This window comes from Oxyura jamaicensis, chromosome 5, assembly GCF_011077185.1.
Source record: "Oxyura jamaicensis isolate SHBP4307 breed ruddy duck chromosome 5, BPBGC_Ojam_1.0, whole genome shotgun sequence".
Lineage (NCBI taxonomy): Eukaryota > Metazoa > Chordata > Aves > Anseriformes > Anatidae > Oxyura > Oxyura jamaicensis.
The window spans coordinates 22,733,319-22,757,406 of NC_048897.1; the positions used below are offsets into that span (position 1 = coordinate 22,733,319).

Below are 24,088 nucleotides of genomic sequence, written 5' to 3' on the forward strand. Positions count from 1 at the left end.
TCTCCTGAGGATGGCTCCCTCAGGCACGACATCATTTTTTTATCACCCCACTGGTGAAAATGGGCACAGCACAGCATACTACAGGCTTTTCCTAACTGCTCTCAGGGGCTATGCTGATGGGTCTAAACCCCTCTGGAAATATGCCCCTTCTCCTTGCCTGAAAGCAGGATATGTAGAAACTGAGGCATTTAGCTCAGTTCTTCAGTTAGAAGCCTGCTTGTGGTACCCTATCCTGAAAAAATGGCAGCTGATGCTCCTCAGCGAGGCCAGCAGTCCTGAGCCAATATTAGCAACAGGACCAGTGCTGGCAGGGGGGCTTCAGCCTTGCACAAGGGCTGGGGCTGCTGGCCAGGCTGCTGGGGGAGTGAGGCTCAGAGCCCATCTGTACGGACCGCTGGTGTTTCCATGAGGTCTTTCCCAGCAGAGGCTCGCTGCTTTGCAATGCAGGAGGTAGCCCAGCATCTTTCTGGGGAGGAGAAGCTGTGGCAAGGCAGGGGAAACAGCGCAGGCTGCAGCTGTGTGCCCCTTGGAGCAGGGCTCCTGCCAGGCCCTGCTTCCCCGTCCACTCCAGCACAGCGTCACTGCCCCCCTCCATACTGCCATGCTCCTTCCCAGCTGTGCTACTTGTGCAGCCCACAGGCCCCCCACAGGCCCCTGCTCCTCAGAGGTGAGACGGATGAGATGTCAGCAGACATAGGGCTGTTCCCTGAACTCCACGCTCTCCCCTGCCACCTCCCCGATCCCACCATGCCACGCAGGGCCTTCGGAGCAGCTCATCCTGTTTTGAAAAATAAAGCGCAAAGCATTTTCATTCTTTATTTTACAAAAATAAACCACTTTTGCCCTGGTACTCTATGGCCCCCAACCTTCCCCTCCGCCCCTGCTTCCATTCCTCTGCCCGGAGCTCCCGCCGCTGCACGCCACAGCCAGCCACTCGCACGGGGGCTGCCCGTGCCCACGCTCCCGCGGGGTCCCCAAGCAAGCACCGGGGAAGGGGTTGGTGCCCTTTTGCGAATGCTCCTCTTCCCAGGATCCAAGCTGGAAACTGCCCGAAGATGCCTCCTGGTGGCCCTGCCATTTCAGCACGGGGAACAAGTCTTGGACAAAGTCACTCAGAGTACACACTGTGAGAAGGGCCGTCTGTCTGTCTGTCCCTCTCCGGATGGAAAAGCGAGCCCCACGAGGTTGCTTCTTGGCCGCCCCACCGGCTGGCTCAGTGCTGGAAGCGCGGGGAGCTGATGTGGGGCTGGTGGAAGGAGTGTGTGGCATAGAGCACCTCTGGGGGCGGCGGCGGAGGCGATGCCAGGATGGAGCAGAGCGGTTCGTGGGAGCTCAGCACCGAGGTGAAGTGCTTCATCTCCTCTGTCAGCTGCCGGATCTCCCGGCGCAGGGCCGCGTTCTGCCTCTCCAGGTCTTCGCTCTCCTGGGGAGACAAAAATGGGGGGGGGCTTCCTCAGCTGCAGGTGTGAGTGGGGAGGCCCTGGGGTGCAGTGTGGTACCTGGATATTGTGATATCTGTAGGAGCTGCCCCACATCAGGACACACCGCAGCATCACAAGCCGCAGCCCTCCCTGACCCCCCATCTCCTTGCAGGACGGGAGCAGGAGGAGGAGGTGGCCGTGCTGGGGCTGGGGTCCCGTACCCGCACCTCTCAGCCTAGCAGTTTCCAAAATGACAAGTTTCCGGCAAATTCTGCCCCGCGCGGTGGCTGGGCAAACCCCCCTCCTCCAGCCGGCCGGGTGCAGGCACGATTCTGGCGGCTCCGCTGCGCTCCCCGGCCCCAGCTTACGAGAAGTGACTGGGGTGTGCGCCCGCCCAGGCTTTCTCGCTCCCTCTCACGCACGCCATCGTCCGCTTCCCGGGCCGCCCGGCCGGGGGGAGGGCACGCTGAATAACCGCCGTCTTTAACCAGAAAACCACCTGCCACAGGAAACCTGTCATTGCCCTGGAAAGAAAAGACTCACTGCTTCCTGCTAGCAGCCGGGGAAACCAGCGGCACGGCGGGGAGGAGGGGGAGACGCTTGAGTCAGAAGAAAAGAGAAACCGAGGCCTGAGAAGAACTGAAGTATTGCTGCTGTTAATGAGGATAACAACAAAGGGCCTGATGGTGATGCTCAGCCCTGCCTCGAGGAGCAAATCACAGCCTTCGCTACCCAGAGGCAGCCAGCTCCAGGCTGGAGCATCCCAGGCACCGGCAGCCGTGGGGCGGGCAGGACCCAAGGACACAGGGAGGTCTCAGTGTTGGGCTCCATGAATTCAACCAAAAGCAGGACCCAGGGCTCCAAGACCTTGGAGAGCTACACCAGGTCCCTGGCAAAGCAAAGCTGTTGACCCTTCAACCATCATGCTGATTTTTGGAGGTGCCTGCTCTCTATACACAGGGTAAAATGCGGCTACAGCACCAAACGAGCATCTCTGGGATGTGACAAAATGCTTTGGAAATCATGACTGACGTCAAACGCGGAAGCTGATGGGAATCACCCGGGGGCCAGGAGCCCCAGGCTCCCGCTGACTCATTCCCCTCAAAACACAAGCTGGGAGCCCTGAGCAGGTGGAGAGGCTGGCTCCTGTGGAACCACCACAACCCAGGCTCTTCTGGGCAGGGCTGCACCGGAGAGGCATGGTCCACAGTGCTTCTGCAGTTGTGTCCCTGTCTCCTGCCCCTGGGAAAGGAAGGAGTCTGTGCTATTGATGGCATCTGAGCACCAGTTAGCTCATAACAAAGTGGTTTGTTGTCTGCCCTGAAAAGAGCAGCTCAGTTATTGGTACATAGCAATTCAGGATTTTCCTGAGGGAAGACAAGAGCCCATATTCACCTCTAGGATGGCCTTGAACCCAGCACCAGCCCCGAGGAAAGGGTCTCCCTCCATCCCTCTCAGGCACGGTCTCCCAGAGCCATCACTGCTGACAGACCTAACAGTCAGCCCAGAGCCGTGCCTGCTCTAGCAGGACCAGCACCTGCTCAGGAAAGACTGAAATTTCCGTTGTAAACCCACCTGCGAGCATGGACTGAGGGCGTAATGAAAACGGAAAGGCTCAGGACCAGCTCCCCAGGAATCCGTCCCAAAAATGGGGATTTGGGGAATACAAAGACTGACGGACGTCAAAGGATGTTTTTCTGAAGACCAGCCTGACTGCCACATTTCAAGGGGGAGCCAAGCCCTGTGCATGGACACAGAAGATCTCTGCCCACTGCAGGCTGCACGTTCTGCATCCAGCTCACCAACGGCCCCAAACGCACGGGATTGCACCTACCAAAATGCAAAGCACCCACCCCTGTGCTCTGACACTGTCCCCTCCACACACACAGCAAGAAGTGGCCATCCCTCCTGAAATGCAACCTCCTAATCCTTCACACTGTGAAAAGCCACCATGGTACCCGTGGTGCCACAGGAGAACAGGACAGTAGGGGTGAAACCAAAGCAGGGAAAATCCATGCCGTGCAAGAGGAGCAGCTCCCAGGTACTGCACAGTGCTCGGATGTAGGAAGGGATGCAGGTCCTGCCATAGGGACATTTTAAATATTATAAAATGATTAATATGTATTTATCTACACAGTGTGATGCCTCAGAAAACAAATCAGGGGCAATGCCTGTTCAGCTCTGCACCGCACCATCCTCCATACCAAGGGACACAAAGTGCCACCATCTCAGAAAGGCGTCCCAGTGCATCATGGCATTGCTGTGAGTGATGGCATGAAGCACAAACCCAGAGAGCACCAGCCCGGGTGAGCCCACGCATTTGAAGAGCTTCTGGCTGTGCCAGTCAGGAGAGGTTTAGAGAGAAAATTGTTAATGTCAGACTGAGAGATCAGTCTTGTTATTGATACTAAACCGTCTGCTAAACTGAGGGCTTCGGCGGCAATCCCCCTTTCTGATGGGTGGTGACGACAGGACCTGCCAGGCATGAATCCTGGCAGCAGACCTGTGTCTGCCAGAGAGGACACCCATGGGGATGGGGGGAATGGTACCGGTGACACAGGACAAGTCATTGTGACACTTGGTGGATGAACAGGAGGATTTCACTCTGGACCTGCTGAAGGAGGACTGTGCCTGGGCATCTGGATAGAGAAAACCCGCCCACGCTGGAGCTGTGTGCTCTCAGCAATGGCGCTGCCGCCAACATCCTGCCCTGGCCCCTCTGTTCCTGTCCTGCCTGAACTGAGCACTTCTCCAAGTCCCCAGGGTGAAAGCACGTTGATCCCGGTGTGAGCCCTCAGCACCAGGGATGGGGAAGGACGGGAGCGCTCACCAAGTGCAGCGTGTCTGCTTTCTGGGTCTGCCGCAGACGGCTCTTCTGGGCAGCAATGCGGTTCTTCTCCCTCCTCTGGACTTTCCTCATGTCATCAGAAGAGTCCTAGGGAAACACAAGGAATGGAAATGAGCACGATGCTCTCTCCCCACTCCTGCTAGGCAGGAGGTGGAAAAGGGGACACAGAAGATAACACTGCTGAAGCACAAGACATGGGACACATCCGTCCAGCACCAAGCTAAAGCCCTGCCCCAAAGACATGTGATGCTCTTGGCATCCCAGATGCCAGGAGGGGTAAATCTGATCCCCAAACCATCCTGGCACAGCTCTTTGATGACCACTGTCCCTTCACCAAGACGCTGGCCTGGGATGTGGCATGAGGGACCAGGGCATGGACCTCTTTCCAGAAAAGAGACAATTTGAATTCCTTGCCCAGAAAACCTTTTTTTTCCCCCCACCTCCCTGCAGGGATATGGCACTGCAGTCATTCCAGCTCCTTGGCTAAAGCACCTTTCCAGAGGTCCAGCCTGTGTGTTCCTCCTTCCATCCCTGCAGGTCCCAACCCCTCTCCATCACCCTTCTCCCTCAGCCTTTACTTCAAGGGTTTTGCAGACCCTTACAGCATGGTGTGGCTCCCTAAGACACTGCACATTTAACTAGGCAGGATCCAGGCTTTTGCCTTTTCCCCAGCTCTCCTTTGCTCCAGCTCTCCTGTCTCAGTGCTTGCTCTTTCTGCAACCCCTTGACAGCAACTTCTGCAGCATCTCCCAAGCCCCTCGGGCAGAGGGGAGCTGGGTTTCCCGGCGCCAGGTCACGAGCTCCGTGCAGCAGCCCTTCTCTGCTCAGATCTGGTCCTGCTGCTGCCTTCTGACAGTTAAAACCGTCATACAGACTCTTTCATCTTCTATTTTCATATGGTACTGCCTCTTTTGTGGACTCTCTAACATTCACATCACTGCTCCCCCACAGGACTACGAAACTCAGCCACAAAAGTTATCTTCCCAGCCCATCAGTCTGTCCACATCCTCTCCCCCCTCTACCCCGCCCAAGATCTTTTCTCTTCTTTGAACTTAACCGTTTTATCCTTGCCTTCGTTGCCCTGCCAGCTCCTCAGATGCAGCAGCTCCCAAGTCCTGCACCAAGCCCGGTCCTTAGCCCTCAGCAGCCTCTGTGCTCCGTCCCCTTCTCCACCAGGAGGCATCCCCATCACGGGCTGCAAGCCCCAGAGCACCTGCTCTCATCACCCCTGAGATTCCTGAGCAAAGTCTTGGGAAGGTGCTGGTGGTGTCAGCCCTAGGCAGACGGCAAATGATCGCTATAATAAAGCTGAGCCAGAAAGGTGTTGGAATTTCTGTTAGCAGCAGGGCTTTTCCAGGTCCCTGCGCGCTGTGCGGGGCAAGGGGGAAAGCAGGCAGGCCTCCAGTGCCCTCTGCTTCAGCGAGGCTAGACTCGACAGAGCACCAGCACCCTGCTCACCGCCTCCCAACCAACACAGGGCACACAGTGCCCAGGGGTCCTGGCACCCCCTCGTCTTGTCCTTGGCCCAGCCCCAGCTCTCGGGGCTCCCTCTCTGCTCGACAGGCACTGCTCCCGGCTCAGCCCCGCATCCCGCTCTCCCCGCCGCTGTTCCTAGAAAGCCCCACCACAGCTCACGGTGCAGATGCTGGGCTGGTACACTTCCTCCCGGCCACCCAGGGCCACCTGTCCTCCCCGGAGGCCAGCAGGGGAGAGCTGGGGAAGGGTCCCTGCTTACCTGCTTGCTGGGAGGGGGAGACTGGCTGGAGCTGCTGGAGTCACTGCTGTCAGAGCTGTGGGGCATGGCTCCCGTCTCTGGCTCCCAGGGCCTCTTCAGCTTCCTTTACGCTCAAGCTGTGCCTGGCTTCTCTCTTTCTCCCTTTGCTTTGTCCCCTGTCCTCCTCTGCCTGCCCTGGGATGCTCGCTGGCCTCCCTATGCGTGCCTGTCCTGGAGGCACGCTGTCCTCCTGCCCCGCGCTCTGCTACTTTCTCTGCTCTCCGCTCAGAGCTCTGCACCTTCCCTTTAGGTCTCAGGCCTCCTGTGGTTTCTCAGAACCTAGGGGATGTAAGCTGAAAGTCACGTGGCCGGAAACTTTAAGGCGAAGAAGAAAAGTTACAGAAGAAGAAGAAGAAGAAAAAAAAAAAAAAAAAAAAGGCAGAAAAAAAGCACATCTGGGAAAAACGAGCTTCAAAATAGCCTGAAAAACCCCCGAAAAACACCTTCAAGCGGTAGAAAAACAGCGAGATGGGTTTTCTCCGAGACAAATAGCAGAGATGTAAAGGGAAGAAAAGCCCCGGCCCTGGCTGGGAAACTGGGACCCTCAAAGGAGGGCAGTGCGGAGGTGGTGGTACCGGGAGCCCCAGAAACTCCAGGGGCAGGAGGAGCGGTGCGCCCTGGCTGGTCCAGCGCCACCCCGGCCCTTTCGGGAAGTCCCTGGGCAGCCTTCCCCATCCTGCAGCCCACCCGCTCCGTCCCACCACCCCCAGCAGGTCCCAGGAGGAGACCAGCACCCTCAGCACACACCAGTGGTTTGTGTATGCACAGTGATCAAGGCCCACCTAAGAATAAAGACTTGGGATGGGAGAATGTTTGGACCGTTTTTGGTAGGAGCATAATGGCCCTACGGGGCCAGCAGCTAAGCCTGAGACATAATTCTCACTCCACACCTCAGTATGAGTATGCCCATGCTCCACAAGCCTGTTGTGTATAGGTCTGGCTCCCTCCTGCTCTCCTCTAGCCCCCTCTGTCACAGCTGGCAGTAGAAGACAGACAGGACTATGGGGAGACGGAAACATGCTGTGGGAACTCAGCCTGGGGCGCAGCCCCTTATTTCTCCCCTGGTCTGTAACGGCGCCAACTCACCTTTGCGGAAAGCAGCAATTCCCAGTTCCCACTTACTGGTGTTTCGGTTGAGTTCCTTCTGCTTTCTGACCAGGAATACTACAGCCCAAACTGCCGCCCAGCCCAGTGCTGTACCTCCAGCCCCAGCAGCCCACACTTTAGAAGCACGGAATGGTTTGGGTTGGAAGGGACCTTAAAGCCCATCCAGTTCCAACCCCCTGCCATGGGCAGGGACACCTTCCCCCAGACCAGGCTGCCCAAAGCCCCATCCAGCCTGGCCTTGAGCACCTCCAGGGATGGGGCATCCACAGCTTCTCTGGGCAACCTGTGCCAGTGCCTCACAGACCCGTGTGAGTGCTCCTGACATGGTGAGCAGGCGTCCGCAGTGGGACATCAGTGAGGGCACATGAGATGCGTTTGTCATCAGGGCAAAGTGTTGGGAGCTCCTAGGTTGGCAACCTCAAGGCAGCACTGAGCACACTCACGCAGAGGAGAGCATACTTAGCATGTAGCACAGACTTGTGTGGGCACTGCTGGCACCTCTTCGAGCCCTGGCACTCAGGGAGACAACACAGGGACATGGGGCTGGCTACAGGCTTGGCGGCTCGGGGAAGCCACCGGGCCTAGCTTCTGTGGCACAGCCGCTCAGCTTTAGCTGTGCCCATGTCCCTCTTCAGAATACCCTGTGGCACTGATGCACTACCCTTGGCCCTATTACCTGAACATCTCACAGCCCTTAAAGGATTTTTTCTCTCAGTGTGCTGCAGGGAAATGCTGGGCTCCCCCCCCAGGTGCAGAGGCACAGCTGCTGTTTGCAGACATGGGGTTTGCTTGCCCAGCAGGACCCTGCTCCGTGCCGTGCTGCCTCGCTGCAGTTCCCAGAGGTCCTCAGAGCCCCAGGAATGGGGCAAGACAGGGCGCTGGTGAGAAGAGGGGTGAGTGGGGCAGTGAATTCAGGGCTGCCAAGCTGCTGGCTGGCAGCTGAACCATTGAACCATCCATCCGCTCGCTGCATCGCTACACTTCCTCTGAACCCTGCAACCCCACACGGCGCTTCCTTTCCAGGAAGCAGACCGTTGGATTCCTGCTGTCCCGAGGAAACCCATGCTCTTCCCGCGCCAAGCAGACCTCACGGACCGCCTCAGCACCCGACCACCACCAATCGGGCATCAGCGGCTCCTTCGAGCCCTCCTCAAGGGCTCTACGAGCTGTTATTGCTCAGGGCAGGATGGAGAGAGCTCCTTCCTTGAGGAGAAATATCCTTGGCCCATTGTTGGGCAAATAAGCTGAATGCCCTCCTTTGGCATCTAGCAGTCCCAGCAGCTGAGAGGTGACAGCAGGCAGTGGGGGCATCAGCAGGACATGGCACCGGGAAGCTGGGTGTCCAGGTGGGCAGTCTGCACAAAGCTGGCCCCAACTTTTCTGCAGGAAAAGTCTGTTTGATCTGCAGGAGGAAGGTCTGGAACTGTGCCACAGCCTGCCCTTTGCTGGGCTTTTGTGGACGACCTGGAGCTGATAGAGAAATCCCAGCTGATAGCCTGCTGTCCCAGCCCAGGCTCTGCCCTGCTGGTGGGGGCAGCTCAGGAGCCAGATTCCCGACCCCTGAGCCTCGTTTAGGTGACTAAGTATACTCTGTGAATAGCATCCCCTGACTTTCTCTCCGGGATCATTGAGGTTTCTTGATTGTAATCACAGCAGCTGTGAAATCATTATCAGCAGCACTGGAAAAGCTTACAAGGGTTAGGTTACTGCCATGCCAGCGGATCTACAGAGCAGGGATAATTCTCAGAGGAGTTTAGGGGAAGGAAGGTGCCACCCGGTTCTGCATCAGTCCCATGTGAACAGCAGCGGACCCTGCCGAAGGGATCCCAATATCTCAGGGTGTGCAGGCGATGCGAGGCCAGAGTGCATGACCTTGAATGCCAGAGAAATGGGTTAGCAGCAGCAAGGTGCAGTTCAGCAAGAACAAATGCAAATGTAAAGCAACACGAGGTATATGTAGAAGAACTGGGGAATAACCGGCTAGGCAGCAGAATGGCAGAGAAATATCCGGGGGCTGCAGAGCATCGCAGATCACATCTGGGGGTGCAGGATGCGAGGGGGTGATGGCTCCTCCCAAGCCCTGGAGCAGAAAAGCCCAGAGGAAAACAATACAAGGGGTGAACACACCAAAATCCTGTGCTAAGAGGAAGGAGTGAAGATACTGGGTCTGTTTAGCCTAGAAAAGAGAAGTCTTGGGGGCGGGCAGGGGGCGGGGGAGGAAGGAGCTGTCTTCGATATGTTGTAATGGAAAGAGTGGTCAGCTGTTTTCTGTGCAGCCGCACCAGGCTTCAACAGCGGCGAGGAAGATTCAGGTCAGAGGTTGGAAACAGGTTAGGGTTAGGAAGGCCTTGGGATGGGCTGTCCAGGAAAGTTATTCTGTCCCCTTCACGTGAAGCAGCAAGGAACAAACCTCTGTCAGAAATGGTCCAGGTTTAATCCTCTATACGATGGGCTAGAGAGACATATCCATGGTTTAAATAAGGAGACCTATTAAAAATAATAATAATAAAGCTAGTAAGAGAGCAGAGTCAGCCCTTAACTGTAGCCACTCCCTGCATCCTGCCTGTGCACACAGGAGAGAAAGCTGCAGCTGCAGCTTCCCCATAAACCTACCGCTCCAGCCCTCCCACCTGCTGCAAGCTTCAACAGCAGCATTCAAACTGCATCTCACCTCATCTCTCTCACTCACCTTTTTTGCATGAACATTTAGTGAATAGTGCTATTTAAAAATCCAGCCCAAAGAAGCTGTCATCTTCAGCCTCCTGTAAACCACCAAGGTTGCTTCTGCTTCGTGTGTAACATTTTATGCAAATACTTTCTCACAATATTTGGACAATTGCAACAATTTGCATATCATTCCCCGTACAGGTTCAAAGACTCTTGTGTGGGATACAGTGCTGATAAGAGATGAAGAATGAATGGTGGTACTGAATAAAGTCCTCACTCCCTACCAGACAAGATCCTGCTGCATCCCCTTCTGGTAGCACACGTTGGTCCTCTCTGTACCATGGGCGGCTTCCCCAGGTGGCAGGAGAGCTTGTCTCCATCCCCGGGGCTATTTATATCATTCTGGGCTCCACAAGTGTATGATCCACAAAGGTTCCTTCCCTGGCATTGCTACATTACCTTTATCACTGTCCTGGGGTCAGATCCTGCTTCGACATCCTGCTTTTCCATTTCTTCACAGACCCTTTCTAGGGTCCATCACTGCAGCATCTGAGCGCTTCAGCACTGTGAATGAAGTTGTTTTCTCAGCCACCTTTCCAGGTGAGGGGATAGAATTATCCCTGTTTCACCACTGTGAAACACAAGACAAGGAGGGATTTAGGTCATTAGTACTCCTTAATTTTAGACACACAGTTTTAACCAACTAGAATCTAATTCTTCAGTGTTTTTAGCTTTATACAGTAATTCATTTAACCAACCCCCAGCTCCCAATGTCCGTGACTGCAGGTGCAACCTTTTAGCTTTTCTGTAACCCAGACCTGGCAAATGAGGAACAAGTGGCTGCTCCTGTGAAAGACTTGCGTGTACAGCTCACCAAGTTACTTTGAGGCAGATGCAGCTCTCCAGGGAGGCAGTAAGGGCCTGCCCAGGAAACCTCCTTTCTTTCCGCAGGCCCTTGCTTTCTTGCCTGGTAGCAGTTTCCCAGCCCTGGTAAGAAAGGAGGCAGCCCAGGGGGGCAGCTCTTCGTTCCCTCTGGCCATGGTCCAGCCTGGGTGATGAAGAGGTGGCCGTCCAGGGCAAAAAGCAAGAGATGATTGTATGTGCAAGATATCTGACACTAGGTTGCCCAGGCAAAGCCATTTCTGGCAATTTCTAGCTTTTCAGTACTCATCTATGCCACTTTCATGATTATTATTTTTTTAAATGTCATTCGTACTCTTCTGGTGTGTCGCTATGTGTTAAAAGGAGCAAACTACAGAAAGTAAACTCTGAATGTGTTCCCCAGCGGAGGGGGGAGCGCTGCTGGCAGAGCCTCAGGCTCAAGTTGCAGATAATTGGTGTTCGCCCCAGGCTGCTGAAGGGGTCAGCCACAGTCTCCATCTGCCATCCTGTACATATCACCAGGTTGAGTAATTAATTGAGCAACCTCTAATCAGCTCCTGGCAAGGACTTAGTGGCTCAGGAGCAAGCTCAGGTGTATGCATCCCTGGCTTTCCAGGCCAACAGATCCCCAAGCCTGGCAGAGTACTGAGAAAACAAGGCTGAAAATTCTCTCGTGGCTCCTTCACAGGCCGTGGTCCATTTCTGGCCAGGAACAGACCCGACTGCCCAGGCTGGCTGGATGAGCCTGCCCTGGGGGCTCCGAAAGGCCTCACGTGCAGACGCCGCTGGCAGAGCAGGGCTCCTCTGCTTCCGCTGCACAGGGCCGAGCCCCCCGGCAGAACTATCCAAGCGCATGGACGCGGCGTGCGCAGGGCCGCAGATGTTGTCTGACGGTTTGACTCATCTCGGTGGCAGTCTCGTTTGGCGATGATGGGGAAGGCCCGAAGAGGAAGGGCAGTGACCCGTTTAACCAGAATGGCTGATCCACCCAGGGGCACGCTTACCGGTGCTGGCAGGGGGCCGCAGCCCCAGCTTCCTTCGTGTGTTTCCAGGCCATGCGAGGCCAGCAGGCCTTCCCCACCGGCCTTCCCCACCGCCGTGGCAGCAGGACCTCGACTTGGACCTGTGCTTGTGCTACAGCATGTCCAGCCACAGCAACCAAACAGCCAATGCTTTGCTCCTGTGGGATGGCCGCGGCCTGAGGGGTATCTGATCCTCACCAGGCACTGCTGCCAAGCCCTGTGGTGTGAGGGTGGAGGGGCAAACGCATTGCTCATCTCCCAGATTAATGCATGGCTCTTGAGTGTATTACTTGGCTGCTGCGTGACTCTATTTAGAGAAAAGCATTCGTCAATGCCACCCGTCACCATAAGATATGTCCAGCCCTCCCAGGGACTGGGCATAGCTTCCTTAGGGCATGTCCCTGCAGATAGACTCAAGCCACTCCTCTCAGCAGGGGCTGGCTGCAAAGAGCACAGCTGCTCATAGCATACTCCTGTCCCAAGAGCAGCCGCTTCATGTTTGGCTTAGGGGGCCAGATACAGCATTTTGTTCTGCCCCCATTTCTCAGGGCTTCGTCCCTGACAGTGCCTGGGAGGTGGGACAAGGGAGAGGGGCCGCAGCCTCAGCCATGCCCGCAGCAGTGCCATGAGGCCCTGGCACGAGGGGCCCTTGATGCCCCCAATGGCCCCAACAATGGCTTCAAAGAGGGGACAGGAAAGGGCAGAACATCCTTCCCCGAATCTCAAAGTAGGTGTCCAAGAGACATGCTATTTTCTATATTTTTTAGCTAAAGCCTTTGACCTAAGCTGTGGGCGTCCTTGTTTTCCATGAGCACCTTATCCTTCGTGAGCCCCCTGCAATGGCTGGCCGGCAGGCACCTTGTCCACCTGTGCAAAGCAGTTCGTTGTAAGAAGCGTGTCAGTTTGCCAGTTTGAAATGAGTTGTCTTTCCATTTCTTTGAACATCTTGTGAGGGGGTGAGCAGAGGAACAGACTTATCTCTAAGCCAGGCATTGCTCTGTACATCTCTATCACACGGCATTTCACTAGTTTCCACTCCAAACTGCTGGGACTTTTAGTCTCCGCATAGGGAAATTTCCCTACACCCCTGATTTAGGTCAGCACCCATCTTTGGAGGTCTCCCATTTTCACAGCGGGGCAACCAGAAGCAAACATGACACCTGAGGCAAGGTGTCCCACAGCCATCTACACTGGCATTATAAAATGGCAGGTGTGCTCTTCCATCCCATTCTTCAGGTACCTTTCCTCTTTCCCCACTGCTGTGCAGCTGGTGGGCATCCACTGAATTTGGAGCACAGCCTGGCATCCTTTCATGCTATCACTGAGCTACAAGCCACCAGTGCCACCAGTGCCCAGCCATCGAGCAGCCCCAGCACATGGAGGCCATCAAGCAGAGAGATGTGCCCATGGTGCATCCCAGGTGGCCAGGCCCAGCATGGTGGTACCCAGTGCTGCTCCTAAAGCCCCATGCACATCAGCCGGCGAGCTGGCAGTGTGGCATGAAGCCACATTTAAGCCACCTCACTGCTGCAGATGTTGGAAACCTTGGCTCATTCAGACATGTGCAACAGCTGTGGGCTAGAAATGATGCATGCATTGGGTCACTTCGGTAACAGCAAAGGCCTCCACTGAAGGAGAGGGATGCCTCACTATGCAACCATGGTGACTACCCAATCATGTCAGTGACTCTGCCTGGCACCCACAGGGTTTGCCCGTGTTGCAGAACCCATCATCCACACACTGCAAGGCACCACACTGATGCCCACATACTCACTCCAGCACAAGCTCGCTGGCCTACAGCGTTCAGCAGCACCTCACAGTGAGATGTCGGCAGTGACAAGGCAGCTGGCATTAGCCTGCCCAGAGGCTCCACCAGCTCTGGGAGCCCACAGGCCTTTATCAAAACCTTGCTGCCCCTGGCCTCACCTGCCCCAGCAGATTTCCAGCGGATCTGCCTGGCCTGGGAGGTGCTGTTGGAATTGGGGTGCTGGCGGAGCAGCCACAGGAACTGCAGCGTCAGGAGTCAGGACTTCCCCTGACAGCGCCACAGATGACAACTCAGCAAGTTCATTCTGCAGAAACTAGATAACATCAGCGCAAGGTGGTGGTTACTGGCAAAGGATCCGTTCCTGAAGCTTCATCTGAGACGTGACAGGCGGCAGCGAAACCTCGCCGTCACACAGACCCAAAGTGTGCTTTTGCTTCGAGCCATGCAGGCTTCTGGAAGCAGCGCCTGGCTGGTACATCACGGATGCTTCCTCTCGCAGGGCTGGGACTGTCCCCTTGCTCCTGGAGGAGCCAGAGCTGGAGAAGCAAACAAACATCCAAAGGCAGTGAAGAGCCAGACGGTATTTTCAGGCCTGGGGAAGCAGCAGGAGAGTTTTCTCATTGCTCTGCAGCCATCCTGGTGGCACTTGAGACTTCCCGGCTGCCAGCCCTGCTGCCAGTCATGGGTCGCGCTGGTCCCACTCAGAGCACGCTGGCACCCCTGATCATGAAAGCAGTTTCTGTGGCTCTTGGTAAATATCAAGGCTGGGGATTTTTAGGGGTTGTTTTCCAGCAAGATGAATAGAAGAGCCAATAGAGAGAAAGATAAGTGAATACCTGCTGGCCTTGGCTCATAATGAAACAAGAGTGGCAGGTCACCGACAAAGGTCAGCTGATAACATGTACCGCATGTCACGGAATCACCCTCTGGTCCTGCCAAGATGGGCAGAGGAGGTGAGTTTTTCAAACAGGATGAGAGCGATGCTATCAAAAACTGCAAAGTAATGGCCTGCGAGCCTGGTCTGCCCAAGGAGCGGTGAGGGGGATGGATGCCCTTGGTGGGAGAAAGCCCTGCAGGCAGGGGTGCCAGGGCAGGGGATGGGGAGGGGGCGAGAGGAGGAGGAAGGGAAGGGAGCCATGAGCAAGCTTTGGGCTGCTCGACTGTCCTGGGATGGTTGCAAGAGAGAGGGCTGAGGAGCTGGTGAGCTTGCAGGACTGGGGAAACTGGGGTTCTGCTGCCCAGGAGAAGAAGGGAGCCAGGTGGAGGCTGCAAAGCACTCACACCAGCCCGTCACCCCAGCATAGCCTCAGGCCTGATGTGCTGGGTCAGAGCAGCATTCACCTTCCCCTTTGGGCAGGGGGAAGAGGCAGGAGAAGCTTTGTTGTAGGGCAGCAGGGAGAAGGAGGCAGGAAACACAGTCGGGCTCATCCACCTTGGTGTCAGACAAAATCTGGGGTCATGCCCTAGGGACAGCTCCTGCTCGCACTGGGCAAGGTGGGCCCACTCGCAGCCTGCCGAGGCCCCCCAGGGGCAGGAGGTGTGCAGGTGCCGTGGCCGTGCAGCTCCTCCTGCTGGTGGCAGCACCCGAGAGGCCACCGGGAGGGAGGCCCACGGCTTCCGGCAGCGCTGGCACAGGGTCCTGGGTGCCATCCGCCCTGCAAGTGGGTGGGTGGGTGGCCTTTGAGACACGGCCTTTGTGTTTTCTAAGTAAGTCCCCCATCATCAGCCCTTGTGCAAAGAGTGCCTTGGGACACAGGTGGGAGGATGTCACCACCGCTGCGTGTTGGGTTCAGGAGGGGTTGCCAGGGCTGCCAAAAGTGTGTGGCGGGTGGGTGGGAGTCACAGCAGGTCTCCACGTGAGGATGAGCACACAGGCTGTCCAGGCGAGCAAAAAGCATGAGATGCCTGCGGCCAGCCCATCTGATGTCCCACTGACCAGCAAAGAGGAAACTGATACTTGCAGGGGTCTGGAAATCCCTTCCCTTGTACACTCTGCAGAGGGAAATAAAGTCCCAAAGAGAGAAGCAGGCCCAGGAAGTGTTCTGCATCCTTTCAGCAGAGCTCGATAAGAAGCATCACATTCCTCAGAATTATCCAGACTGGCTCCAGACAGCAGCAAGGACTGGGTCAGGTCAGAGCCACCACGGCAGGGCAGCAGGAAGCACGGGAGGAAAGCTGTCCAGCTGTCGAGGGCTGCACAGCAGGCGGCGGGAGCCAGGCCACACACTGCTTTCCTTCACCAGCTTTGTTTCAGATCCCTTCCCTGCACATCCCTCTAGCACACCTCAGCCAGCAAATCCTCCTGTGGCAATAATTTGGCTGGACACATCCAACATACTTCACACTAAATAAGGCAGCTGGCAGCATTTTGGGAGGTCACAAAGACAGAAGTTTTAGAAGGAGAGGGGAAATCTAGGAAGAAAGTATGGGATGGGAAGGACCAGCGTCAGATATCACTGGAGGTTAGAGGGTAGGAGAGGAGCCTGCAGAGATAACCAGGCATTTGAGAAGCAGCCATGCTCAGGGAAGACCTCCTCCGATGCTATTGCCACATTTAGGGCAAACTCATCCTGTCCCCACCACCACGTCAGCGCTACTGGCTGGAATGCGCATCTGTACCAGACGCTGAAAGCTTCTTTCACTCAGTTTGCATCAGTCACTTCATCCACACTGGGTATGACAACAGGCTGGGAGATGACTGGGTTCACCACTGCTCCATGAGACACGTGGGACACCACCACGCAGCGGCATCCCATGTGTGAGATGGAGCCTGCCCTGTCCACACGGAGGTACCTTCCCGCTGCCTGTGGATGTACGGCTCAGAAACACACCAATGTAGTGACAGGACCTGGTTATACATATGATGTCCTTTCAATTCCAGCAGACCATTTCGTCCTAGCACCTCAACACCGCCTGGCTGTTCTGCTGAAGTATCTGCTGAACCTGCACATCCCTGTGCCGGCCCTGGCTGATGCCCAGTGCAGGGGTTTGCTATCCCAGAACATCAGTCAGGGGCAGGGCTGGGACCCAGAGGAGGCCCAGAAGGTTTTCTACCTCCTTCCATGAAAGGGATCACCACCACCACAACCTACCTTCTGTCTTACCTGCAAGGAGTTCAAGCTGCTGCACGTATGCTGAATCCAGAAGGAAAATATAAGGTGGTCTCCATGTCTCACACGTCCGCACTTCCAGCCAGCGAGTCGTGCCCTGCCTGCTCTGTTAGGTGCAGCACTGAGCTGCTTCTGGATTGACAACACTCAGAGCCACCTCCAAGGTTCTCAGCTTCCCCAGGATGAACTCTTCTGTTAACACAGAGAGGCACCAAGACGGTTCTGGGATCAGCTTCCCTGTCCTGGTGAGCCAGAGGACACCCAGCACAGCCAGAAAGGCAGCAGCTGTTGCCACAATGCAGAGCCCACCACAGCCTGGCCCAGACAAAGCACAGGAGGACAGCGTATGTAAAGGTAACATTTACTGAGAGATACAGAACTGAGTATTATGAAGGACATACATGGATGGAGACGGCAGCGACGCCCCTGCGAAGGGCTGCTGGACCCCCTTCCCAGCATGCTGGCGGAAGGAGCCGGACGCCGCCGGACAAGTAACACAATGGAGATAACTGTGGCATATGCATTTGTAACAAACAGACCATCATAACATACATTTCTATGGGATCACATCTAGTGATTATATAAATCCATATAGAGATCGCTGTATAAAAAACTTTGTAAAAAATATCTTAAAAAAGTGTAAAAATGTGCATTCAAAAGCACGGCCGACGCGGACAGCTGGGCTGTAAACATTATACTGAGAGTGTGCTTGTGGGGGGCGCCTGCGCCACCGAGCCCCGACAGGCCTGCCCACCCGACGGGGCCGCGTCAAGTGTTTGCGGTTCTTCGGTTGGGGTTTCCATGCGGAGTGTGCGCCAGGAGCGGCGGCGGCCTCCGGGGACGGCTCTGGCACACGGCGAGGCAGGAGTGCTGCAGGCACTGCTCCGCTGCCCCACCGCCGTCCCTCCCACCTGCGGGCCCCGCTCCCCACCGGCACGCTGAGGGGCTGTGGGGAAGAGAGAGGGCGAAGCAGGACTCCTCCCGTTCATCCTCCTCTCCTCCTCCTCCTCACAGGACGTGCTGCTGTGCCGTAGGTCCCCGGGGCCACAAGCAGGCCGAAGGGCCGCGATGAGGTATCACAGAGAGGTTACCCTCGCCCACGCCGCTAGCCCTGCTCCCGGGTTAAGCCTCAGAGTAGATGGTTGACAGGTTCCCAATCTTCTCTGCCCCCAAATTTGTTTGGTCCATAGTTCCCAAGGAAGCCCACTGGGTCCTGGATGCACCAGGCCTCGGTGCACAGTTCTTCATACAGTACATACATTAGAGACCCTGGAAGACCCTGCGCCACTGTCTCCTCCTCCTGGCCCAGTGCCACCTTCACTTCTTCTCTAGCTGCTCCAGCAGCGGGTTGGCTTCGCTCTCGGGCGTCTTGATGCTGTCTGTCCGCACGATGCAGGTCGGACGGTGCCGGTTCAGCATCAGGATCAGCTGCTGCCTCTCTTGTTTCAGCTCTTCTATCTGGGCCTTCAGCTCCGCGTTCATGAGCTCCAGACGCTCAGACTCCTAACAGGGCAGAACAACAGCATGTGACTGCTCCAGTGGAACAAATGCAAGAAGTATTTGGCCAGCAAGCCACCTCCATACAGGAGTAGCCTGAGGACATGGCAAGACACCAGGTTCCTCCAGGCAGTTCCTACCCAACCCCGTTACCTTGCATCAGGGCAAGGAAACACACAGCCAGCTCCTAGGGCAGGACTCTGCTGCACCACAGCAAACACCCTGCCTGGCTGCTTTACACGGGCTGGAAGGACACCAAGAAATGAACCTGCATTTTTAAATTTTGACAGGTTCATCCTGCTGTCAGCAAGTTGCTGCCTTTGTGAAATGGCTCCTTGTCCCAGCTGTGTCATTTGCCTGCATCCCACCAGCCCTTAGAGAAAAGCAGTAAGGTAGTGGGAGTGTTTTCTGCCTTGGGGTCACAGCCAGAAGAAACCTGGCTTCTGAATTGGGAAATCTCCAGGAATCTGGGCAGAAGGCCCCTGTCCTGGGCCACATTCCCAAGGGTGTTCCTGCTCCAGCACAGACACCAGCGTACTATCAGAGCCCTCTTTCCCCCAGGCCCAGAGCCCACCTGCAGGTCAGGGCACCCACCCGCTGCAGGAACTCTGTCCTCTCCTTCTTCTTGTTACGACATCGCGCTGCTGCTACTTTGTTTTTCTCCCGGCGCCTTTTCCTCCTCTCCTCTTCCTCATCAAGCTGCAACAAGACGGAGAAGCCCAGGTCAGAGCCATCGAGTGGAGGAGGTTGGGAGCCCCTGGCAGCCCCGCTGCCTCCCTCACCAGTGGTCACCAGTGACTTGGTCTAACCCTTACAAGGAAGTAAACGTGTTGCTGCCACAGCCTCTAACACCCCTCTGGGGAGACATGGGAAGGAGACTAGAGTGCGACCCGCAGCTGCAGTGAGTGGTTGTCACAGCTGGGTGACGGGACGAGTGAGATCACCTCTCTGCAGGATGGCTCCCTCCCTACAAGAAGGCAAAAACAAGGGGGAGCAGAGCCCCATCCACCTGGGGTACCCCAAAGGCAGGCACAGTTTGTCACACTGACAAACGCATCACTCCGGGCACCACTCTGAGCATTCAAAGCACCAAACACAGCTAAGGGCAAGTTGCACAGAAACCTGAAAGAGCCCCCAGCTGGACCTGCTTGCTCCCCACTTACAGTGCACACTCGCCTGTCTGATGTGCCTTCAGCGCCGGGGCCAAGCCACCAGGCCACCCCAGGAAGGTGGGACAGGTGCTGCACCTCTGATAGACACGGGACACAGCAGTGCCGGTGCTGTTTGCCGTGACTCAGTCGCTCTCTGCTATGTGACTCAAACCACACAGACCAGGCTTATGGGCTGGAAACCCATAATCAAAGTACTTAGGGATATTTACTACAAAGCCTGTGTAAGTGGCCTGTGGCACGCTTACAGCCGTGAACCCAAACCAGTTCCTTCTCCAGAGAGCTGCGAGTGCTAGAAAACCCTGCGAGCTCAGTATCCAGGTGACACCTTCAGCGCAGCTGTGGGAAAAAAGACCCCACAGGCCTGTAAGACCCACAAACAATAAGCATGAGCATTTCGCCTGGGACTCTGAAGTCTGAGATGTAAGACCGAACTGCCTTGTTCCTGTCAGTTGACAGCTGACAGCATACATCTTTTCAAATACATTTACTTTATGATCACTTCCACAGTCTACTTCTACCTTCTTCAAGGGCAACTCCAGCCTGGCAAGGCAGCCACATCCTTTCCTTCATACTTCACCAAGCCAGCATGATCGAGGGATGTTATCTCCCAGAGAAGCCTCTTGCAGCACACGCCATCTGAACAGCCTCACTGCTCTCACACCTGGGCTTAGGAGACCTCTTGGCTCCTTATGAGGTCCCAACACCACGGGCACGAAGTGGTGGTGGGCATGGGGATTTTGATTTACAGAATCAAAATTCCTCTAATCAAAACATCTCAACGTGATGTGCCAGGACAGAATGAAACGTTAACTGGGCAGAGTTAAGTAAGCTGCATATCTATTACCTAGAGGACAACATCCAAGTTTTATAGCACTAACAGCTTTTGCATCTTCTCTGTCATTTCCCACCAAATTTGCCATTTTAGATGGGAGTAAAATACCAAGCAAAGGCAGCACAAGCTACACACAGACTTCCCACAGTGCCAGGCTGCAGCCATCCTTCTGCCACAGCAGCGCTATGCTTAGGAGAACCAGGATGGGATCTGTGCTGATGCACCCATGTCCCGTCAGAAGCTGCCAGCTCTCACTGCATGCACACAACGCAGATGTGGTGGGCATTTGCAGAAGCATCCAGGAAGGCTCTAACTCCGTGCTCTGCTGCCTTTTCCTTGAAGAACAGTGAGAGCACCGGCCGCACTGTCTCCCTGCGAACTGCCTGACACGTTTCCATGCCTAGTTGCTCTGCTCAGTAGGGGTCAAAGAGTAAGTGTCCCTTCCCTGTCCCCTTCAGCTTCCCCTACACCCACTGGGGCCAGCGAGGGGCCATGTCCCTCAGATGGGGCCTACAGGTGCTCAGGGAGAGTGGCTCAGCACAGATAGCAGCAGCCTGAACTCTTGGCTCTGCTTTTTGTTGTCCTACAGCTCCGGCCACTTCAAGAAAGCAGCTTATCTCCTTTCTGTCTCTGTTTCAGTTCAAAAAGGTGACATGTTCCCCTGGTGCTGGGGGTTAGGACTCAGCTCTGTTACAGACACGAGGGATGGTAACAGTGCATCCACCACTCGATACGTGGGCTTTGTGTGCACTGCCACAAACAAACACCCCTGTGCCAGGGCAAAAAGCTGCCTGTTCCCCAGCTCTGCACAGAGCATGGCATGCCAGTGCCCAGCCTCCCCGGGCTCCATCTCCCTGCAAGAGGAAAGCAGCTACAGGCTACGCTGCAAAATTACACGTGGGTTGCTTCTTGGCTACTCATGGAATACGCAGCTACTGCTTCGGCTCTCCCAGGCTCTTGCTGCAAAGCCCATGCCAGGGGCAGCTCCATTTGCCATCCTCAACTCCTTGTCTCCACAGGCCATGCAGGGGAGGAAGAGGCTGCAGGGGAGGCAGCCATGTGGGGGCTGCTGGTGGGGTTCCCCTCATCTTTCCTCCACATTTCCCTGGAATCTGCAGATCAACCTGCTACAGAAGTAGCAGACTAGGAGCTTGGGGCCGCATTTGGCTTTAGATACCAACTCGTAACTGCTTTGCCCATGGAGGGACTGATGCCTTCAGCACCTCCCAGGTCTCCTGCTGGCCTCCTGCAGCACCCCATCCCCAGCTCCATCATTACGGAGCTGCCAAGCCCCTTCCCAGGTGGGCTCCAGCCGGCCCCCAGCCCGGTGTGAGCCACCAGGACACCGCTGGACACAGCGCTCCACTGAAAGGTGACCGATGGGCTCGATCGCAGCGGTTCTCCCAGCAGGAGTCCACCACAAGGGGTGGGTGCAAAGGGTCAGGAGCCCTCCCGGTGGGTGGGCCTGGAGGCTGCTGAGCGTTTACCACAAGATTTGGATGAAACCAAGTGTCAGCCCTCATTCGGAGCTCCCTGGAGCTGCTGCTTCGCCTGCTTCAGCTCACAGCTCACCACAGACCACCTCTCATACACCTAGCACCTCTGCACATCCCTGACAATGCACAACGCCCCATCCTCACGCAGCACTGTCTGAAGTATTCTCCAGCAGGAGCAAGAAGCCAGTTCAATAGGGCTGCTTACCGAACAGTCCTTCTGACAGAAGTCACCACTCTCACCACTTTGGGGCCTCACAGTGATGGACTTAGAGCTCCGTTCGCTGGCACTGGTTGACGCAAGCAGCACCAGCACAGCGAGGTTCAAGGAGCCAGCCAAAACACAAGGCAAACACACAAGGAAAATGCTGTGCAAGTGTCTCCCAAGCCCCTGTCACACAACCGGGACATGACGGCCTGTGGGACCGAGCAGCAGCCACCCACCATCCCCTCCCCAGGAGCCCCGAGGCCCTGAGCAGCAGCTGTGCCAGACCCAGCTCCTCAAACAGGGCTTGAGTTTAGCTGGCTGCCAAAAGCTGTGAGGGACCCGTCACGTCTGGAACACCATGGCAGGGACAGGGAAGAGGCAGCCAGCAGTGCATGCCACCAAGCAGGCAGCGTGACACGCTGGTTAACCCCGCTGCCGGCCTCGCTGCCAGGACGCCCGGGCACAGAGCGACCTGGGCAGCGGTGGGCACCCCTGGGGAACAGCCCCTGCGCCACCCGCGGGGCCGCCTGCAGCCAGCAGCCCCCAGACTCACCTCACTTTTCACGGGCTGGGGCCTCTTCCCAAGCTTCACCTCCAGGAAGTGGAGCGGCGAGATCATGGCCCCGATGTTGCGGATGTCGGCGTACTTCAGCTCCTCGGCGGTCAGGGCGGTGCCAGGCAGTCCCGTCAAGGGGCCAAGCCCAGGCAGCGCGCCAGCCGTCAGCGACGGGTCGGGGATCTGCCCTGGCATCATAGCAGGGGACACAGCTCCGCAGGCTGCAGAGAGAGAGACACGGCCCGTTACCACCCCGCTTGCAACATGGCACAAACCCAGCTGACACCACAGGCCCAAAGAAAGCTGCCGCTCTTCCCAGGGAATAGCGAAGGCGAGGACTGAGCAGAGGTTGGGTGACAGAAACCAAAATATACAGATCCTGCTAGGAAGGACACCCTACCGGCCTGTAGGTCAGGAAGAAGGAGAGAGCTGGGAGGCACAGCACCAGAGAACCAGGAGCTTGGTGCAGTGACTTACAGGATCAACAGTGATGTGGTCCCATGGGCAGTTGGTCTTGGCACACCTTTCTCTGGAGTGCCGAAGATCAAGGGTTGCTCTTGCTGCGTTTTGATTAATGTAGGTATTAGGACGAGAAGAAAATAGCATTGTGAGGACCGCACCGTGCCTCAGGCTGGCTGCCTGCTGGGCAGGCTGAGCCTGCTGACCGGGGTCAGGGCACAGCACACCGGGACTGAGGATAAAACAATGAAAAGCTGCTGAGGGAGAAACCTGCCACTGAACAAACATCTCCCAGCACAAACACAAGGAAACAAAGGCTGGAGGGGAGGGGAAGCGGAGCAATGTGCAAAAGGCTGCTTCTACCAGGAGAGAAAAAAAAATTGAGCTTGAGAGAGAATAGGACTGGGACAAGCTTTGGCAAGTCACTCATAGGCAGAAGAAAGGGAGTTACCAGGAAATGTGCAGAACAACTGGCTAAGAGATACAGAAATAAAATTAGACCTAAACTGAGAAGCCTGTAGAGCTGGAGCTGTCCTATCAGCCAAAAAGCAGAGGGAGCAGGTGGCTGTTGGCTACCACATAAGCATGTCTCTGCTTGCGTAACAGGCCTGGGACACTCTCTAGTGACCCAGTTACAACACGCAGTGTCACCTTCTGTCCACGCAGCCACCATTCCCCCACCCTGAACACAACCACACGTCACTGCGCCGCCCTCCCGGCTCTGCCCAGCCGGACTGGTCCCAGCACACGCGGGGAGCCTGGGGGCAGCCACCCATCCCAACCCGTGTCAGGAGGCACCCCAAAGGGGGAGAGGGGCTGCAAGCTGGCAGCACCCACTGCCGGAGCCAGGAGATGTGTAAGGGTGGGAGTAACGTGCGCTCACCCTGCTCCTTCCCAAGCATCCACTCTCGGATGCTGAGAGACCAGCCAAGGGGTGATGCAGACTTTTGGTCCCGGCGGTATGGCTGTGCTAAGTGCAGGCATGCACAAGTTAACAAGCCAGCTGCCACAGCTGCCCGGTACTAGCCATCCCAGGTGACAGATCTGTCACCACCAGACTGTGAACGTGCGCAGAGCCGAGTTGGGATAGCAGTGACGGATCACTGAGTTGCACAGAGACCTCTAGAGGTCACCTAGTCCAACCCCCTGCTCATGCAGGTCAGCAAGTGCAAGTTGAAGTCTTAATCATGACAAGCAGAGAAGGTAAGGACTCCTTGGCACTGGCATGTCTCTCTGCCCAGGAGATTATTTGATGTACTAGTTCATGTCAGG

General features: G+C 56.1%; 2 protein-coding genes across 4 annotated transcripts; both read right to left on the reverse strand.

Annotated features, from left to right (window-relative positions):
* Window positions 1-802: 802 nt before the first annotated feature.
* Window positions 803-10,520, reverse strand: BATF (basic leucine zipper ATF-like transcription factor). Of its 3 annotated transcripts, none has more exons than XM_035328309.1 (5): window positions 10,102-10,520; window positions 9,561-9,637; window positions 6,005-6,322; window positions 4,252-4,356; window positions 803-1,423 (listed from the first exon to the last, which is right to left on the reverse strand). In XM_035328309.1, exons 3-5 carry the CDS (start codon window positions 6,068-6,070, stop codon window positions 1,214-1,216), a joined length of 381 nt encoding a protein of 126 aa, XP_035184200.1. In that variant the 5' UTR covers window positions 6,071-6,322; window positions 9,561-9,637; window positions 10,102-10,520; the 3' UTR covers window positions 803-1,213. The 3 variants fall into 3 exon arrangements, with proteins under 3 accessions (XP_035184200.1, XP_035184199.1, XP_035184201.1); XM_035328308.1 differs by having other exon boundaries at window positions 9,840-10,520; XM_035328310.1 differs by lacking the exons at window positions 9,561-9,637; window positions 10,102-10,520 and adding an exon at window positions 6,934-6,981.
* Window positions 10,521-16,944: 6,424 nt separating this feature from the next.
* Window positions 16,945-23,498, reverse strand: JDP2 (Jun dimerization protein 2). Its single transcript, XM_035328307.1, has 3 exons — window positions 22,355-23,498; window positions 18,691-18,795; window positions 16,945-18,102 (listed from the first exon to the last, which is right to left on the reverse strand). Exons 1-3 carry the CDS (start codon window positions 22,553-22,555, stop codon window positions 17,917-17,919), a joined length of 492 nt encoding a protein of 163 aa, XP_035184198.1. The 5' UTR covers window positions 22,556-23,498; the 3' UTR covers window positions 16,945-17,916.
* Window positions 23,499-24,088: the final 590 nt, after the last annotated feature.

Coding starts and splice junctions, on each gene's coding strand:
- BATF (XM_035328309.1), bottom strand. CDS start 6,070: ATGCCCCACAGCTCTGACAGCAGTGACTCCAGCAGCTCCAGCCAGTCT. Junction 4,357..6,004: donor CTCCCCCTCCCAGCAAGCAG/GTAAGCAGGGAC, acceptor GTGTTTCCCTAG/GACTCTTCTGATGACATGAG. Junction 1,424..4,251: donor AAGCAGACACGCTGCACTTG/GTGAGCGCTCCC, acceptor TTGTCTCCCCAG/GAGAGCGAAGACCTGGAGAG.
- JDP2 (XM_035328307.1), bottom strand. CDS start 22,555: ATGATGCCAGGGCAGATCCCCGACCCGTCGCTGACGGCTGGCGCGCTG. Junction 18,796..22,354: donor CCCAGCCCGTGAAAAGTGAG/GTGAGTCTGGGG, acceptor GTCTTGTTGCAG/CTTGATGAGGAAGAGGAGAG. Junction 18,103..18,690: donor GGACAGAGTTCCTGCAGCGG/GTGGGTGCCCTG, acceptor CTGCCCTGTTAG/GAGTCTGAGCGTCTGGAGCT.